This window comes from Crinia signifera, chromosome 9 (genome assembly GCF_055691185.1).
Source record: "Crinia signifera chromosome 9, ASM5569118v1, whole genome shotgun sequence".
Classification (NCBI taxonomy): Eukaryota; Metazoa; Chordata; class Amphibia; order Anura; family Myobatrachidae; genus Crinia; species Crinia signifera.
The window spans coordinates 27056740-27076338 of NC_139225.1; the positions used below are offsets into that span (position 1 = coordinate 27056740).

Consider the following 19599-nt stretch of genomic DNA (forward strand, 5'->3'; position numbering starts at 1 on the left):
CAGGCCGGGCCAACCGTTGGCCCTCCAGCTGTTGTGAAACTACACATCCCAGCATGCCTTGCTAGTTTTAGAATTCTCTAACAGCAAAACTGTGGCAAGGCATGCTGGTACTTGTAGTTTCATAACAGGTTGGCCAGGCCTGAACTAGACTATATATTAAACGATCCGCAAAATAACGCCATTTTCGTATATATTGGTAACAATGCGCGCCCGCTCATGATGTTAGGCAACGTCATCTGTACATGTAGCTCAACCTGAGGATATCGTCAACGACAGCTAAACTGCTGCATGTGGCCACTGAGGATATAATTTGTGAAGTCCCTCAGTGTGTGTGCGCACTGTATCGTTTGTCCGAGAGTTCCAGGGAAATAATCAACGATGATCTTCTAACCTATACAGTTTCCAAACAGGACTCTACCATCACTGTTGTACAAGTAGATTTCAGAGAAGCCCTTTACATTTCTGCGGACCCAGCACCTCACACTACTGATATTTCAGCACCCCAGATGCCGGAACCTGAACAGCTGCTTCACCAGCTGATCAGTCCCAGGCACTGTGATATTCAGCTCAGGCTAGAACATGATGTGGACACAATAAGAACGCTTGAAGGAGGAACACAGAGTTCTAGACTAATGCTGCAAACAGGCATGATGGCCCTGAGGAAACAAACAGGAAATAGGTATATAAGAAGAGACACCTGCAAGGACTGTATCCCAGTATGACACAAACGTGAAAAAATCCTGTGCTGAATGGGAACAAGCCTTCTACTCTACAGCATGTCTTGCTGCCAGATGTCTACAGGCTTAGGTGTTGGTTGGGGATGCATCCCCAGACATACCACCACTGCAGACTCCAGTGCCTTGGAATTACCCTCAGAAGCTGTTGAGGCCTAGACTTGTGGTGGCAAGGCCCAAACTGCAATCTCCAAGAGCTGCCTAGGCATAAACGGGTGCTATGGGCATGCTCAGTGCAAGTGTTCTTCCCTCCATCAGGAAATCAGCCAATGATTGATGTGTCACCCAAGGATGGTCACACCCGAGTGCTGGGATTGGCCTGGGCAGGAACGGCTAAGGCATGAATGATGCTGGGAGGCTTAATCCTGCTCTTAATCATGGATTGAGGAAAGAGAGGCGGCTGAAGGTATCATGAGAAATTAGTCTTTGGAGTTTTAGTGGTAGCTTGACCTCAAGGCGAGACAGAACAGTACTGTACAGTAGAATAGAAGGAACCTACATGATGAACGGAAATCAGCACGTGACTACAAGTAAGTCTCAGGCTGGAACACAGCTACAGACTTGCATTAAACAGACTGGATTTGGAATCAGGCGGACTGGGTCCGTACAGATACCTGGGAGCTCAGTACAGAGTTGTATCTTCAGCAGAAGTAATATTGTACTGGCAAATTGAGCCAGTCAGGCAGTGGAACTTATAGGGCTGAGCGTTTGGTGATTGGATGCTGCTGTCAGCTGATCTGGGAACAGCCTCTGAGTGGTGGAGCAGTCTTAAGTGGCTGCGTCCATACTGAGGTTTTGATAGGAAACTTTAGAGAGTACTTGTATGCTGTGTACATACTGAGAGCAGAGTACTATGGAGAACATGTTCAGACTGAGAGCGCTGAGCAGACATAGCAGCTGGGAGCGATATGCAGCAAGGGCGGACCTCTGCATAAACGGGAAGCGGTGTGGCCACAACGTGCGTTAACCTCAGCGCCAGTTGGGACAACCACCACAGAGATAGGAAAGAGGTTTTAAAACTCCAGAGAGTGACAAGAACGAGGGGCTGTTGTGAGCAGAAGTCACCATTAGGGCTCACCTCACTGGTGTAGCAAGTAATTAGGTTTACACCAATTACCAGGAAAGTTACATCTGTAGCGCTGTTTCAGGTATAAGTACAGCGCATGGAGAATATATGTTGTGGTTTAGCATCAGCACATAAATTCCATCTTAATAATTGGGGTCTGGTAGACCATCAGGATTGTCGCACCAACGAGTAAGCAGAACGTTCTTATATTTAAAAGTACTCAACTACATTTTGCATTTAAAAGGTGGAAGTTGTTTTTTAATGGACACATCAAGAATTTCAGCCCAAAACTAAATATTTTCCCAAATAAAACTGCAGTAATCAAAGTATAATTACAGGAGCTAAATGTAAGTATAATTATCCTAATTTTTGCTCTGGTTAGATAAAACACCATATTTTATTCTGCATGAGTGTGGAGTTTGTATGTTCTCCCATTGCTTGCATGGGATTCCTCAAGGATGCTCCAGTTTCCTATCACACTCTGAAACACAACTGGTTTGTGACAAAAGAGCCCCAAGTTTGTATACGTCTGTCCACATGATGGAAATATAGATTGTTAGCTCCACAGGAGAATGAGGGATAGATTTATGAAGCAGTGATAAGGGAGGAGAAGTGATACAGTGCCTGGTAATTTATCACCAGCCAATCAGCTCCTATTTAAACCCAGCCTGTAACTTAACAGTCAGAAGCTGATTGGCCAGTGATAAAGTACCAGGCACTTTATCACTTCTCCTCCCTCATCACTGCTTCATATATCTACCCCAGATTTCTGAACACACTCTGGGGTGTAATCAATACGGCTCTGCTTTTGCCTGCAGTCTACTGTTGCTTCTTTGTATTGAGATACAGCCCAGACTGTTCTAGACGCAGAGAGAGTCACCCCGAGTAGGTAGGAGGAACTGCACAGATTTTGAAAGATGCAGGGTGCTAGAATGAACAATGCCGTTCTAAGCAATTTTGCTTCACAATACTTGCTTCACATTGACTCAAAAGGTGCCTAAAACAACTATATTACCCCTCCCCCAAAGGTGGAATTTATCTGATGTTTTAAGAAGCAAGCACAAAATTAAGAAATAATATCTTATTAACAGAGATGTTGGCACTCGAAGGGTTAATACTAACTTCTATGTAGTGGAGAACACTAATTTACAATGACGCTCTGTTTACTGCCCGGTTCTAACCCAAGGGTCCACTGCTCCTAAAATTTTGGGCAGTATTGTCACCAGCCTTCCCATGATATGTACTTGGGGGATGGGAAAGGACCACAAGGTGATGGAGGCTGCCTTAGTAGGGCACAGGAGCTTTGTGTTTGGTTCTCAGGGAATTGCAGGCAAGTAGGATTCTCAGCCAAGCTATGGTTTCCACTGACTACTCATGGATGCCCTATATCTAAGCCCAATGGGACAGGAGGAACACTCCTCCTGTTGCATAGAAGGACAATTTGGGAGTAAATACAGGGCAATGGGAGATCCCCTTACACCTGGGTTCCGCAGAAGCCTCTTTCACTCTGGGACTATCAAAATCTTCATTGGCCCAAAAACAACACCACCTCCATTAGATGAAAACAGATAGGCCCATGGGGGGTGTCCGACCAGCTGGCAAGCTCAAAATAAGAGCAGAAGCTTCAAGCGCATGCAGACAAGGGAGGGGATGAAATGGTGAATGGATATAATAAACCACGGCTTCTTAATGCTATTATGTTCTACACAATAGGGACTGCAGGCTAGCACAATGTGCTCCATACAAGTCCGCCAGGGAACTAGGAAATGTTGCTCAACCACAGGGGGACTCTTTACACCCTACGGCTACTGGTGGATGGACACTTCATCTTAAGACCCATACACACTGGGCGATTTTGAGATGAAAGCCACTCAAAACACCAAGTTTGAGCAGCTTTCAGCTGAAAGCTGCTCAGTGTGTACACCCCGGCGATGAGCGATGATGGGCGGTCCCGCATCATTGCCGGGAAAGCCGCTCTAGCAGATGGGCGGCTTTGCATAGCGCTGCACTATGCAAAGCTGTCCGCCCCACGCTGACAGCGCCGGGCAGGGGGAAAGCGGCTCAGTGTGTATGTACCTTAATTCCAAAGGCTGAATAGGCTTCGCTTTTCTTTCCAGACCACCTATGTACATATACCTACCCTCAGTCCCTGCCCACACCTCAGAACTGTCCTATCAAACACTGATTTGCAAGGGAGTAGGGCGGCCGACAGCAGGTGGCATCACCGAGGACCTCTCGTGCAAACTCCCATCGAATAACCTGAAGGGGAAAGTGAAACATATTCCACGAAGAGAAGAGTTTTATAACTTCGCTTTGACTCCGGCCACAGGAAAGAGAAATGGACGGACAGCTAATAGTCCTCCAGCAGGAGAATCCTGGGGGTAAATTTACCAACATGAAGACAGGATGCCCTCTGGCAAGTGCAAGACTTGAGATTCACTAATGTTTACGGTACGTGCTGGCGTCTCTACAAAACGCTGAATGCTGCAAATACAGAACAAAGAAGGTTCATGGTGGGTTCGGCCTGGATGGACTACTATAGAGTGACTCTTAATGCATCTGTGATCATCCATGGGGAGATCTGGGCAGGACAAGTTAACAGGACCTTCAGGTAATTGTCAGCTATTCATGATCACACACCCAGCACAATAGAGTGAGCAGAGCACACATCAACCTGACACAACTGCTCAATGCTAGACCAGTGCTGCTGAGGCCCGGCCTGCCGGGAGCATGCTCAGTGCGAATATCTTCCCTCCAGCAGGAAAGCAGCTCATGGCTGCTGTGTAAATGTGTTATAATGGGCCTTATTCTGGTTGGTGCGGCCGGGCCGTACGCGTACGTCCCGGGGTTTTTAATGATCTGCGCATGCGTACATTCGCTAATGCGCAGGCGCAAACACTCCACAACGCTTACGGACGGGTCTCTACGTGCGAAAAAACCTGTACGCGAGTGTACGGGCATTGGGGGCGGCATAGGGGCGTGATGAGGGGAGCGGCCGAAATAATGAGGGAAAATGGGCGTAAATATGGGCGTACACGGGGGTGTGCACCAAAAATGAACGGTGCTACTACCGCACGATCGACTAAAGCACCGTTCATTTCGGACACAAAACAGGCGGCCGCCAACCACCATCTCAAACCACCCCTACAGATACCGCATGCCAGCGTGCGCCTGGGTTAGCTAATTTACGCTGATTACTACCAAACACATACACCTGAATGTACTAACCAATGCTGCAGTCTATTAAGTCCAAACCATGATTTCACTACCTGCAAGCCACACACAGCACTCAAACACATTGGAAGCTTATCTTTCTATACTTCTCTACATTTAAAGGTTTGTTTAATTTAAGGTAAGAATCTTTGTAAGACCTGCTTATATATGCTAAGGTAGGTATTTGTTAAACAGTTATACACATTCACTACGTGCTTTCATAGACTTTACACAGTAGCACACTCAATCTACACAAGTCGACATGTGTCAACGTGTTCACTCTAATACAAACATAGGTTTTGTATTTATGATACAATAACATAAACCACATCTAACACCTACAAAGGATGTTTCAGCAATGTTTTAATCCCATGGCCACTATTTTGCACATTAATTAATTCAATCAATTAATTAATTTTCATAATTATAGTTGAAAGGCAAGATTTGCAGGTCCATATATGTGAAGGGTATGTCAGCGTACACGGACGTACGCTCACTCTCACGAGCGGTGACATAAGCTGACTTTTCTATTGAAAACAATAGGGACCCGTCCGTGCAAGCTGGCGTACGCTCAGATAGCCGCAAGAAGTCGGTGGGAAGACGGCCGAGAGACATCCGTAAACGGTGGTGTACGCTCAATTGTACGCCAGTTGTCGGAGTGTAAGGGCTGGCCCGTCCGTGTACGTTGACGTACGCTCAATTGTACGCCACTCGCCTTTGCCGATGTTTCTGGCCGCACGAATGCGGCTGAGTTGTGGGTGGACTTAACCCCAACGGCCGCGTACGGATAGCGTACGTTAATAGCGAACGTACGCACGTTTGGCCGCTACGATCAGAGTAACCTCCAATGTGTCACATGGGGACGAGGCACTGTGACCACCAGGAGCCGCCACTACCAGGTCCCAACCTCAATGGTTTCCTACTGTCACTGCTAGGTCTGACCTTACCATGCAACCTAATCCTCTGTGATCTTGTGTCATAAACCATGTAAAAGCATGCATCACACAGACAACCCACAGGAACCAGTTCAGTGCTCCCTTATACCCCTTTCACACCAGAAGCAAATTACCGGGTTAAAGCTTTTCAACCCGGAATTTGGTTAAGAACCCGGGTTTTTCTTTGGTGTGAAAGGGTCAAAATTTGACCAGGGTCGAAGTGCCGGGATTTAAGACCTGTGTTGACCCTCTCACGCCACAGAAAAACCCTTCAGCAAATTCCCGGGTTGAAAAGCTTCAACCCGGTAAGTTGCTTCTGGTGTGAATTGGGGTCAGACTGCACCCGGCAAAATGACCCGGCACTCAAAAATGGCAGGTAATTGCCAGGGTGGCCGGTGTGAAAGGGGTATAAAGGCCCCCATACACTATCCGATTTTGGGACGATTTCATCCGATTTCGGCACTTTGTGCCGATAATCGGGTGAAATCGGCCCAAAATCACAGGTGTGTGATATCTGATCCGATGCACGGTCCCGTGCGCATCGGACCGGATCAGGGAGGTCGGACGGTCAGTACATACGATCACGTCCGACCTTCCTGTATGCATAAGCCTGCCCACCGCAGTGGCGGCTAATCGATTTTTTAAATACCTGTCAAATGACCGGCCGTTCTCTGATTGGCTGAGAGCTCTCTCAGCCAATTGGGCATACACAGTGGACGATACATAATGTTAATGAAATCGTTATCGTTTGTATAATTTACTATATATTCCGTAAGCCTACCTATACCCCTTTTACATCGCAAATCCCAGGTCACTGCCGCAATTTAGACACGGGTCCGTCCCGGCATTTGCAATATTTGGTGCTCACAGCGACCTGGCATCTGGGGTGGAGCGGGGACAGTGGGAGGAGGCAGCACCGAGCCTCTTCCATAGAAGTGAACGGGACCCGGGTTACCCGTTCAGACTGCCAAGCAACCCATGTCTGACCTGGGAATAACACTGTTCATACCCCGGGTCGGATTGCCGGGGATATACAACATGGTCCTTTCACACCGCACACCAACCCGGGTTATTTTTGCGGTGTGAAATGAATATTAGAGAATATAAAAAAGATGTGAAATCCAAATACACTTGAAGTTTGTGGATCTGAACCAACCAAAAACCCGGTCCCAGAGGAGATCTGAAGTGACCCAGTGCAATTCTTCAGAATTCAAATAAAAATTCTGGGCTTTGAATTGCAAAAATTACATGATTTTATCCATGATAAACAGAAATCTGAACCAAAACAGTGAATGGCAACATTGTATTGTATTTATAACATCACCAAAATGCATTGAAGGAAGCCACGAAAGTGTGCTGTGGTCCTTTGCGTAAAAAAAAAAACGAAAGCCAGTGCCAGTTGCAGCAAACTGAGCGTGGGCAGATGGCGTGTGTGTGCCCAGGTCGCAGCGCGCCATGCATGGCTGGTCGTATCAATCACAGACAGGATGTGGAACAGTTTGCAGCCAATTACAGATTTTCTTTCCAACGAACAATGGGGAGAGGCAGAGCGCTGAAAATAGATATCGTATTCTGCTTTTCAATCATTATACCGATTTGTTTTCCGATTAGCAGAGTTCAGACAAGGCGAAATAACTAACGAATGAGAAGAAATTGATGATAAATGATCTGAGTGCCTATCAGATAACAGAATCCATTATTAAGGGCATTTCTGAGCAACGCCCCCAGCCTAAACCCCAAACCAACATCAACAACAGCCGCCGGATTCGTGCAGAGCGCCACTTTCTCACACCGCCCCCACTATGGGGGTAATTCACACCTGATCGCATGGCTGCGAATTCGCACAACGGGCAATTATGAATACACTACTAATGCGTACAGGTCACAGTGCGCATACGCAAGGCTGTCCTGCTTTTTCTATTCGCTAGCCATTCGCAGGGCCATATCGGCAGCAAGCAGGCTTCTGGAAGTGGAAACCGGGTGTCCGGGAAAATGCTAGGCGTGTCTGAGCGTGTTAGGGGAGGGGGTTTGATGTCAGCTCCAGGTCGGATACGCCTTTTTCCATCGCACCGCCAAGTACGTCCCTGGCTACTCTGAGCCTGCGATGACTGGTGGCCAGTGTAAAAGTAATTCGATAGTGAGCCTGGTACAATAGGTTTAGACATATACACAAGGCTGCGAATAGAGGTGTAGCCATGCACATTCATTCCCACAGCGAGCACGTTACTTTGCAAGGCGGGATTTCACCCTGGCAGGGTGGCGGCTTAACTGAACAATGGACATACGATCAGGTCTAAATGCCCCCTATGTACCAATTCAGTCTCTACAATACCAGCCTTGCTATAGTGCACCAGGTAGCTGGTGGTGTAAATACTGAGGTCTATGTATAATAATAGCACTCAGTGCGCCCATTACACACAGCGCAGCACAAGTACTTATAGACTGCGGCGTTACACGCTGCTTAATCATTGGCTAAACGTCTTTAGCCTCAGGCACACACAGAGCAATCTTGCATAGAACGCTGGCACCTGCGACTGCTTGCTGGCATGCCCGTTATACGTCATCCCTGTGACATCCCAGGACGCTCAGTTCCTGCCAGTTACTTGCCATCAGCACCTCTCTCAGCATCCGCACTGAGAACTGCAGCAGGACTGGTTCTTTAAGTATTTCTTTGCATTCCTGCTGATTTAATAATTTCATGTAACAGACATAACTTCAGGCATCCTGTGCATAGCAGACTGTTATAAAGAGCATTCTGAAATCTCATCCAGAGGTCAGTCCAATGCCGATCTTGGAGAATACTGTTTTGACTTCGCATTACAATCTGAGAAATCTGCGCTCTCCGCTGCAGCTCTCTCTCTCGGCAGGTCACGCCCCTGGATCACCCTATTAAACTGAGTTCTGTTTCCATCAGCTAAATTCCTGCGACCCTCCGAGCCACCACCTGTGGCCCCAGCTCCAGACGGTGGTTTTCTGCAAAAGGGGTAATTATAGCTTTGTGATGGCCTAACCGCTGAGAGGCCTGTCACATATGAACAGAAGCGTTCCACGCACGTTTAGAGCCAAGCATCAGTAAATATATACAATTGAAGCTGGTCATCGTGCTAAACGTGGCATCGTCAACGTGGAAGTGCATTGGTTGACGGTCTTGAACAATCTAGACCTTTACAAAAGAATGAGATAATCTGCTCCCCGCAGGCCCTTTGCTAGGTCCTAGGTTCCTACAAGTGGGTGACATCAGTCCTGGATATTTATATTTCTATAGGTGTTCAGTGCTGATAAAAGGATAGACCATTGTGTAGTATGGGACCACCCCAAGACAAGACAATCTCTGTAAACACATCTAGTCTCCCGTTTCTGTACAATACCTGGCAGGTCCCTATTCCTACGTCTGGCAGGTCCCCTGAGTGTATATTAATCTCGCCATTACCGTCTTATTACACTCTAATTGCCGGCGGACTCTGAGGAGAAGACAGGATTTTAACCCATGACTGCAGGATGTAAACAAATGTGACATTACCTTAAGGGCTGTTGTTCCTATTTAATAAGGATACAAAATACACCTGAGTTTGCTTTGGAGAGAGACACCATCTGCAGATATACATGACGCTGAATATATTAATGGCTCCATAAAACATATCCTGTAGAATATTTCCAGACATTGTCCCTTTATGTTAGGAGTAACAGAGGAGCACAGAGCTGACAAATAACTATAATGCAGAGGAGGGGTTAACATGCAGAAATTCTTCTGTAATCTGATCCTAGCCTACTGTATGAGCTCCTCCTAAGCCTTCTACATGGATTCCATGCACATCCCACTGTACGGACATCTGTCTGACTGCATCCGAAGGGACTAGGGCAGAATACCCTGTGCCAGCCAGAGATATCTAAGGTCGCCCACTTCAAGGGAGGCCACCCACATAGACAGCGCAGAAAACAGAATAAGTAATATGAAGATGCACATTATGCCTCTCAGCCTTATAGTCTAATGGAACCATAACCAGAGGACACCCATCTGCTGGGCCCATTCCCCAGGAGAGCTGGTCTGCTGGACCCATTCCCCAGGAGAGCTGGTCTGCTGGACCCATTCCCCAGGAGAGCTGGTCTGCTGGACCCATTCCCCAGGAGAGCTGGTCTGCTGGACCCATTCCCCAGGAGAGATGGTCTGCTGGACCCATTCCCCAGGAGAGATGGTCTGCTGGACCCATTCCCCAGGAGAGATGGTCTGCTGGACCCATTCCCCAGGAGAGATGGTCTGCTGGACCCATACCCCAGGAGAGCTGGTCTGCTGGAGCCATACCCCAGGAGAGCTGGTCTGCTGGAGCCATACCCCAGGAGAGCTGGTCTGCTGGAGCCATACCCCAGGAGAGCTGGTCTGCTTGACCCAAACCCAGTGGGCAATAGACTTAATGACCCACACTCATGAAGCATTAGTCTAATGAACCCATACCCAAAGGGAAATAGGCTAACAAACCAATAGAATAGGCTCATGGACTCATAGCCATAGGGCAATGGACTAGTAAACAACGGGTTAATGGACCTATGCCCTTAAGGGCACTGGGATATTGGGCCAATAAACAGACAGTGCTAGCCTAATTAAATCCATGATAACCTGATAACCAAAGCATACTAGGCTAATATGGATATACATATATATATATATATATATATATATATATATATATATATGGCGCAAGGCTAATGGACCCATATATAGAGGGCGCGAGGCTAATGGACCCATATATAGAGGGCACAAGGCTAATGGACCCATATATAGAGGGCACGAGGCTAATGGACCCATATATAGAGGGTGCAAGGTTAATGGACCCATATATAGAGGGCGCGAGGCTAATGGACCCATATATAGAGAGGGCACGAGGCTAATGGACCCATATATAGAGGGCACAAGGCTAATGGACCCATATATAGAGGGCGCGAGGTTAATGGACCCATATATATAGGGTACGAGGCTAATGGACCCATATATAGAGGGCGCGAGGTTAATGGACCCATATATAGAGGGCGCGAGGCTAATGGACCCATATATAGAGGGCGCGTGGCTAATGGACCCATATATAGAGAGGGCGCAAGGCTAGTGGACCCATATATAGAGGGCACGAGGCTAATGGACCCATATATAGAGGGCGCAAGGCTAATGGACCCATATATATAGGGCGCGAGGCTAATGGACCCATATATATAGGGCGCGAGGCTAATGGACCCATATATAGAGGGTGCGAGGCTAATGGACCCATCATCAGTGGGCAATAGACTAATGGACCCATGATGTTTCATGTGTGTATTGGTGCGTACATTCCGGGGCGATTATAGCAAATATCACTGGAAATATGGTCGCTGAGCGACCATATTGCCAGCGATGGGAGTGTACACCGGCGATAAATCGCTGGTTGCGTGCTCCCGTTTTCTGCCCGTAGTGATCGCTGGTCCCCCGGCAGTTTAATTTTCATCTCTGGTCGCTGATGCAAACGGGACACCAAGCGATATATCGCCCCGTGTGTACAGGGCTTATATGATTAATCTGTGCTGCTGGGGGACCCTTCTCCTACAGCTTGCTGCTGCCTCCATTCCCCTCCTCACATCACTGTCCCTGTCCTCACTAAAGGTCCCCATACACTAGTCTGACTTGTCCTAAGGACAAGTCAGACCAAATTTCCTTGAGTTTCCCCCGGCAGCTCCCCAGGAGGCTCACTTACGATTTGGCACAGGATGTGCCATTTTTACATGCAATAAATCTCATGTTTTATCGCATGTTAAACTCCCGAAGAGCTGCAGCAGTGGCGGAGAGCAGAATAGCCAGGCAGCGTCAGGTGCCAGGCGGTGGGGCGTGAAGCAGCAGCATCATTTTTATTTTATTTTTAAACCGTCAAAGGACGGGTGCCGGACGGGGTCCCGACAGGAATTCACCCGACGTCGGGATCCCGACTGTCAAAACACCAACAACCGGGTTCCAGACGGCCACTTGCAATTTTCCCTCATGGGGGTCCACGACCACCATAGAGGGAGAATAGAATAGGTGGTGAGCGTAGCGAGCCACCGTGTCCGCAGCGTGGCGAGCGCAGTGAGCCCGCAAGGGGCTTAGTTGCACTCACCATGCTGTTTGGGTCCGGCCAGTCGGGATAATGACTGTCGGGATCCTGACTGTCGGACCCCTATACCACACCCCAAAAGACTGGCCGGACGTTTACTGGCTGAGAGTGCTCTCAGCCAATCAGCAGCTGCCCAGGTGAGAGGCTGAGAAAATTCTCTCAGCCAATCAACGGCCGACCAGTCTTTTGAAAGTATTTTGGTACTTGTGGATTAACACGGCTCCCATCGCATGCCATATATAGTGGCATGCGATGCGATTTTTGTCAAAATCGCATTGCATACGATTTTGCACTGAAAAGCATCCAAATGCATTGGAATTAGTATTAAACATGTTCAATGGCCCCCAAATGGCATTTTTTAGGCTGTACAACCCCCACTATCAACGCGAACCCGAAGCGTGGCGAGCGGCGGCGGTACGTGTCCTACGACCTTTTCATACCCCCACTATCCACGTCGGCGTGGAGTTGAGAATAGAAAGCGTGGCGAGCGCAGCGAGCCCCACGAGGGGACTCGGACACCTGTGAAGCCCGTGAGGGGACGCAGATACCTGTGAAGGTATCCGCGTCCCCTCGCCACACTTTATATTCTCAACTCCACGCCGACGTGGATAGTGGGGGTATGAAAAGGTCGTAGGACGCGTACCGCCGCCGCTCGCCACGCTTCGGGTTCGCGTTGATAGTGGGGGTGGTACAGCCTCAAAAATGCCATTTGGGGGCCATTGAACATGTTTCATACCAATTCCAATGCATTTGGATGCTTTTCAGTGAAAAATCGTATGCGATGCGATTTTTTCGCATACGATGGCCATCGTGGGAGCCGTGATAATCCACAAGTACCAGTATTTTTTACAATTCTGCTGCCGCTTTCCACCCCGCCGCTCACTGGTGCCCAGCACCCGTTGCTACCTACCCTGCCGCTCACAGCCCCTGCACATAGGGGTTTGGGCGGTGGACCCAATACATTGTGGGTGTTAAAAAGCACCCGCAATGTGCAGTTGATCGGTCCAAGCCAATAGATTTTATGTGCAGGCGGTTCAATCTCCAGGGTCCGACCCGACGCGCACAGGACCACGCATTGGGTTGAATGGTATGTCAAACATCCAATTTGGGAGGATTTCTCAGCCCGATCCGTTAGGATCGAGTGAAATCATCACAAATCTTACTAATGTATAGGCACCTTAACACACCCTTCATCTCCTGATATACTCTGTACAGCTGGGACCCTGCTGCTCCTCCTACTTTATAAATCTCTGATTTCCTGGTGCCTCCATTCCCCTCTGCACATCATGTCACTGCTCTCATTAATACATCACTCATTTCCTGATATACTGTCCACTTCTGGGGGACCTTTCTCTTCCCCCTATATAATGCTCAGTCTGCGGCTTCCTCCCACCTATACACTCTCACTGGAACACCCTCACACCTACCCTACTGCCACCTGTACTTCTCACATTAATACACCCTCACACCTCCCCTACTCACACTGGTAAACCCTCACACCTACCTTACTCCCACCTGTACCCCTCACACTGGTACACCCCCAAACCTACCCTACTCCCACCTGTACCCCCTCACACCTACACTATTCCCACCTGTACCACCTCACACCTCCCTACTCCTTCCTGTGCCCCTCACACCTACTCCCAACTGTACTACTCACAATGGCACACCCCAACACTTACTCCCACCTGCACCCCCTCACACCTACCCTACTCCGGGTGTGGTATATGGTTCAGACCATGGGTCCTCAAACTGCGGCCCTCCAGATGTTGTGAAACTACAAATCCCAGCATGCCTTGCCACAGTTTTAACACTCCCTTAGAGCAAAACTTTGTCAAGGCATGCTGGGATTTGTAGTTTCACAACATCTGGAGGGCCGCAGTTTGAGGACCCATGGTTCAGACAGTCATGAGTCCGACGTCGGGATCCCGACTGGCCGGACTCAGACAGCATGGCGAGCGCAACAAAGCCCCTTGTGGCCTAGCTATGTTCATGGACAGCACCCTAGCCAGTCAGGAAATATATTTGTAGAAGATTCCGGTCAGGCGGGCACATATCCATCCAGACACACGATTATTCTCATTCAATTTATGGTGTGGGTCTCCCAACCCCTCTCTCTCTAGCTATGTTCGCCACCTATTCTATCTCTATGGGGGTAGTGGACCCACATGAGAGAGAATAGCCGGTGGACGTCGGGACCCCGAGTGTCGGGGTTTTGACTGTCGGGATAATGACTGTCGGGAAACTGTCCGGCACCCCCCTACTCCTACCTATAAACCCTCACACCTACCCTTCTTCCATCTATACGCCTCATGCTGGTACACCATCACACCCCCTACTCCCATCTGTACCCCTCACACTGGTACACCCCCTACTCCCACCTTTACCAGTCACTCTCACACCTATATCCCTTACACCCACTAGTACACCCTGACACCTACACTATATACACTGATTTATGGAAAACAAATCCCTGGTAGGCCTAGAATTACCTCACTTGCCATCAGATTTCTGTATTGCAGTGTTTCTCATGGAACCCTGACAGTGCCTGCCTTCCAGGTATCCTCGTGAATAAGTAGTACCACCTGTACATCTGTTGTGTTAGTCAACACACCTGTAATTTATCTAAATCATCTAGAAATGTGACCTGTTATAATTATAGGAATATATGAGGACTGGGTTTGGGACACACAGCTATAGTAGAAGGGCATCTTTAAAGTTTGGCCCTGGGAATATGTACTTCAGGAGGGATGGTATTTTAACACTATTTTGTCATAATAAGAATGAACCATGTGACATTTGCATCAGCCGATTGGATACAGCACCACAAATATTGGAAATCCATGGGGTGGAGGTGAGTGAGGCTGAAGGCCAGTGGGTGGAAGTGGTATGAACCCAAAATAAACTCATGAAATGAAGAACTATTTATTATACCAACACCAAGGAGCACATAGAAAGATTGTGTACATCATCGCGCAAACCTATGTTGCTGCAATATTTGATCAAGCTTCACTATAAACAGGGAAGGTTATACACAGGAATGGGGGTGGCTGTTGCAGGATATACAGGGTATAAGGGGAGGGGAAGGACAAATAATGCGGGGGTATGGGTAAAACCCGGACCAGGACAAAACCCCCCGGACTGCCGGACCAGACATCAAACTCTGCAGTTTGGAGCTTGTAGCGTCCGGTCCGGGGGGGCTGCCTGTCACCAGGTAGAGGAGGACGGGTAGAATAAAGTCTCCCTGTATGGTCCAGGCATGTAGCAAAAACCGGACGGTCCGGACCACACGGGGAGGCTGTAATCTCCCCTCCCCCATGTCCCTGGTGATAGCTATCACAGGGACCCCCTGAACAGGACACCCCCCGAACAGGACACCCCCCCGGACCGGACCCTACAAGCTCCGGACTGCAGATTTTGATGTCCTGTCCGGTGGTCCGGAGTCTTGTCTGGGTCCGGTTTTTACATAGTCCCATAATGCGGTAACAGTTATGAGAGGAGAGATGGGGGTGCAGTTTACACAGGATAAGGGGGTGGCTGTTGCAGGATATACAGGGGAGAGGAGAATCCCGACAGCCTGCATCCCAATCAGTGAGTATGCAAAGTGGGTTATGGTCAGACAAAGTGGGGGGCACTTATGGTTAGGTGTTATGGATTTATGGGGTGTTATGTTTAGGCACTAGTGGGGGAACTTATGGGTAGGCTGCACGGAGGCAAGGTTAGGATACACAAGGATATTGCTGTAGGATACAAGGGAGGATGGAGTGCAGGTTGCACAGGGTAGAGGGGGGGTACAGGTTGCAGAGGGGGAGAAGGGATGGAAGTTGCAAGGTACCCAGAGGGGAGGGTGGGGGTGCAGGATACATGGGGGGGGATGGGGGTGCAGCATACATGGGGGAGAGGGGATGGGGTCAGGTGTAGGTTGCGTAGGGGAGGACGGGGGTGCAGTTTGCACAGGGAGGGGGGGGGGGTGCAGGGTCCAGACAGGGGGAGGTGTAAGTTGCACAGGGGGGATGGGGGGTGCAGAATACACCGGGGGGAAGCTCCAGGCAGGGGGAGGTGTAAGTTGTTACACAGGGGTAGGGGTGGATGGGGGTGCAGGTTGCACAGGGGGTGAGGGGGGATGGCGGTGCTGGTTAACCTGAGGGAGGAGGCAGCAGGTAAATAATAGGGCGGCCAGGAGGCGGCTGACACATGGAATAACACCGGCCGCCGTGTGATTGTTCCCCAGTCCCCACCTCCCAGCACCTCGCACGGGCCAATCAGCCGGCTCCCCGGCGCCTGTTGCCCCATGCTCGGTGCAGGGCGGGCCATGTGCCTCCGCCACAGGCTCCCGGGGGCCCCATACGTCGGAGCCCCGGAACCCTCCCGCGTCCCCCGCCATCATCCTTACCTCAGCATCCAGTGTGGCCATGGCTCCGACCCCGAGCGTAGCCCCGCCCTGCCGCCCGTGACGTCTTCGCTCCGCCTACTTCTCCCTCGCAGTCTCCCGGGCACGGAAAGGGGGAGATGAGGATTTGGCGCATGCGTAGGAGGCGCCTCCGCTGCTGCCGCCGCTTAGTCCGTAAAGCAACATGGCGGCGCCCTGGCCTGTGCGTGACGTATCATGGCGGCGCCCAGATCTTCATCAACCCCCTCTCCTCACATCAGGCTAGGCTGCTTTTCCCTTCTGCTCAGATTCAGAGTCTTAATGGGAGCATGGGGGCTCATCCCAGGGCCTGGGGGCAGAATATCTACCTCACAGGCAGAGTCCAGCATGTATGCTGCCTGGGACTTGTGGCTCCAGAGAAGCTGTCTGGCAGACATGCTACTTTGGTGTGGATTGTTAGGTCGACAGTGAATAGGTTGACTACTATTGATCGACAGTGAAAAGGTCAACACAGGATAAAGGTGGCCATGCACTCAGTCAACATTAACAAAAGTTCAACATGGAAATGGCTGACAAAGGAAAAAGTTGACAAGTTTTTCAAAGTTTCTTTAGTGTTTATGTCAACATGGACCCCCATTTAGTGTACCGTGTACCCTCGCATGGCTTGCTCTCCTCGGCACATTTTACCATTCCCAATTGTAGTACAGGTGGATCGTAAAGTAATACCAAGTTATCTGAGTGAAAAACTCATGTCCACCTTTTGCTTGTGTCAACATTTTTATCAGTCGTCCTAGACAATGTTCACCTAGCAACCATAACCAGCTGATCTTACCCATGGAAGAATATTCAAATTAATATGTTTATATTGTCATTTTGTTATACAGTGAAGCATAATGAAACTCCCCATTGTACTACCCCAGCCTTTATTTTGAACAGCAACCTGTTTTGTCCAGACTGTGCCCCTGAAACACTCAGGTTGCTGCCCCCTATTGTCCCTTAGACTGTGGTTGCATTTTTCGCAATGTGACCACAGTTTAAGGCCTCACACACTGGCGCATGCACGTATTTGGAAAAATATCCCGATTTGCGATTTATGCGAAATCAGCGGGCTTTACTGAATCTGTCCCATAGTCTGTTAGTAATTAGAGCGATGCTGCTTGCTTTAGCAAAGCACCTAACCTGGTCACCTTCATAACTACTTCATACAAACCAATTACAAACACAAGACCTTAAGACCAAAGGTGCTAATAGTAGCAGTAGTATAGAGCTGGGAATGACCTAACTGTTCTATGGATGGTTAAAAGCTTCACAACAAGTCATTGAGCACGGGTTATCCAATCTTGAATCTGAGTCCGATCCGTACAAATTTTTGGGTCGCAGTGGCTGCATGTGATGTCACATAGCCGCCGCAAATCCCCTTTCATACACACATGCATGGTCTGGACCGCAACCAAGGAATGCTTGGTTGCTGCCCCCTTGTTGTCACCTAGACTGCGGTCGCATTTTTCTCAATCGATCTTTAATTTACCCCTTATAGTGCCTATATTGATGGGTTGGAAATGTGATTGGTTAGTTGACTCTTGCTTATCATATTAACCCCTTGAGGGCAGGTTTGTCCTGCCCCGGCAAAACCCACCACACCTTCATCTTAGTGGTATGTCCGGAAATTTTCCGGGACAGCCCGCTGCGGCAGCGCAGCTGAGCCCGGAAATGTTGCGGGCATACCACTCAAGTGGTTAATAAAGTTCTGCGGATTCACCTAGCTGTGCATGGTATACTGCTCACTTGTTTGTTTGTAGCAGACAGTAATAACCTAAAGGCAGCAGGTGCTGTAGACCCACTTTCTGTGGACAATAATGGAAGCAGACAGTCCTGCACACTATGACACTAATTAGATGCTATACTTCTTATTGCTGTAGTATGGGAAATGCCAGCTCGTGATTATCAGTATATAAATAAGGCCAGGCAGATTCACCTTGCTGGATATCAGGGTATATATATAATTAGGCACTTACTTAGCTGTTCCATGGGGAGAATTCATTTTGGAGTGATCTGCTGGCAGAAATCACCGCGAGGTCCGGCTGACCACATTGCGGCCTATTATGGTAGATTTATTTCCTTTACACGCCTTTATGGGCTGAAGATAAAATACAACAAAGATACTGGTAATGTGTTTCCTTTGCCCAACAACCCGGGGAAGCGATTTGCGCTCGCCACACTATTCTATTCTCAACTCCACGCTGACGTGGATAGTGGGGGTATGAAAAGGTCGTAGGACGCGTACCGCCGCCGCTCGCCACGCTTCGGGTTGACGTTGATCGTGGGGTGGCGTTAACAATTCGGGTGGCCATTTCACACTTCATGGTGCCTATTTGGCCTCTGTGGGCCATTTAACATTGTTTCCTATGGAAAAATCGGGTCAATTGAGGCATTGAACAGGAAAATCGGGTCAATTGAGACATTTAACATTGTTCCCTATGGGAAATCGCGACGGTCGCGTCGCACCCGATTTTTTAGTGCATTCAATGCCCGAGATGGCCGCGATGGGCGCCCTTCTAAGTAAAGAGTACCGGGCCTATTGCGGCATGTCCAGGACTAGTGACCTGATGGATACCATTACACCCCCCCCCCCCCTTGCTTTATTGCCCCCTCAGCCACCCTTCACTCTCTCATTTCTCCACAGTACTTTGGCGGAATTAATTCTAGGCAAGCGATGCTGAGTGTGACGGCAAAGCATTTAGCCTGGTCACCTTCATAACTACTTCTTACAAACCAATTCCAAACATAAGACCAAAGGTGCTAAAATAAACAGTGCAGGCAAGACTATATATTCTAGTTCTGAGGCTGGTCCTCTGACCCCTGCCACATGCCTTGACCATCTCTGCCTGTTTACATCCTGCCATTAGGGATGGCCATTGATGGTTGCCATCGATGGCAGTAGTGCAACTGGCCATCAATGGTGTTAAAATATGCTATGGATGACCATCGATATTGTTACCTATCAATGGTCATCCATTTTGGTTGACTGACTGGCCTGTGGGCCACTTAAAACATGGGGGCAGGGCTTCGCGGGTGCCGGGGGTGGAGCTATGCAGGAAAAAATAAAAAAGCAAAACATCGGTTTTTCTGTTCCATCGAGGGAGGGAAACCATTTGGTTCTCCCCATCGATGGCAA

General features: G+C 49.0%; 1 protein-coding gene across 1 annotated transcript in view; it reads right to left on the bottom strand.

Annotated features, from left to right (window-relative positions):
• The window catches only part of EHMT1 (euchromatic histone lysine methyltransferase 1), a 77698-nt gene extending 61101 nt beyond the window's left edge, over positions 1–16597 (bottom strand). The window contains exon 1 of the mRNA XM_083158629.1: positions 16449–16597. Coding sequence (XP_083014755.1) covers positions 16449–16469 — 21 coding nt within the window. The 5' untranslated portion in view covers positions 16470–16597. The remainder of the gene's footprint in view (positions 1–16448) is intronic.
• Positions 16598–19599: the final 3002 nt, after the last annotated feature.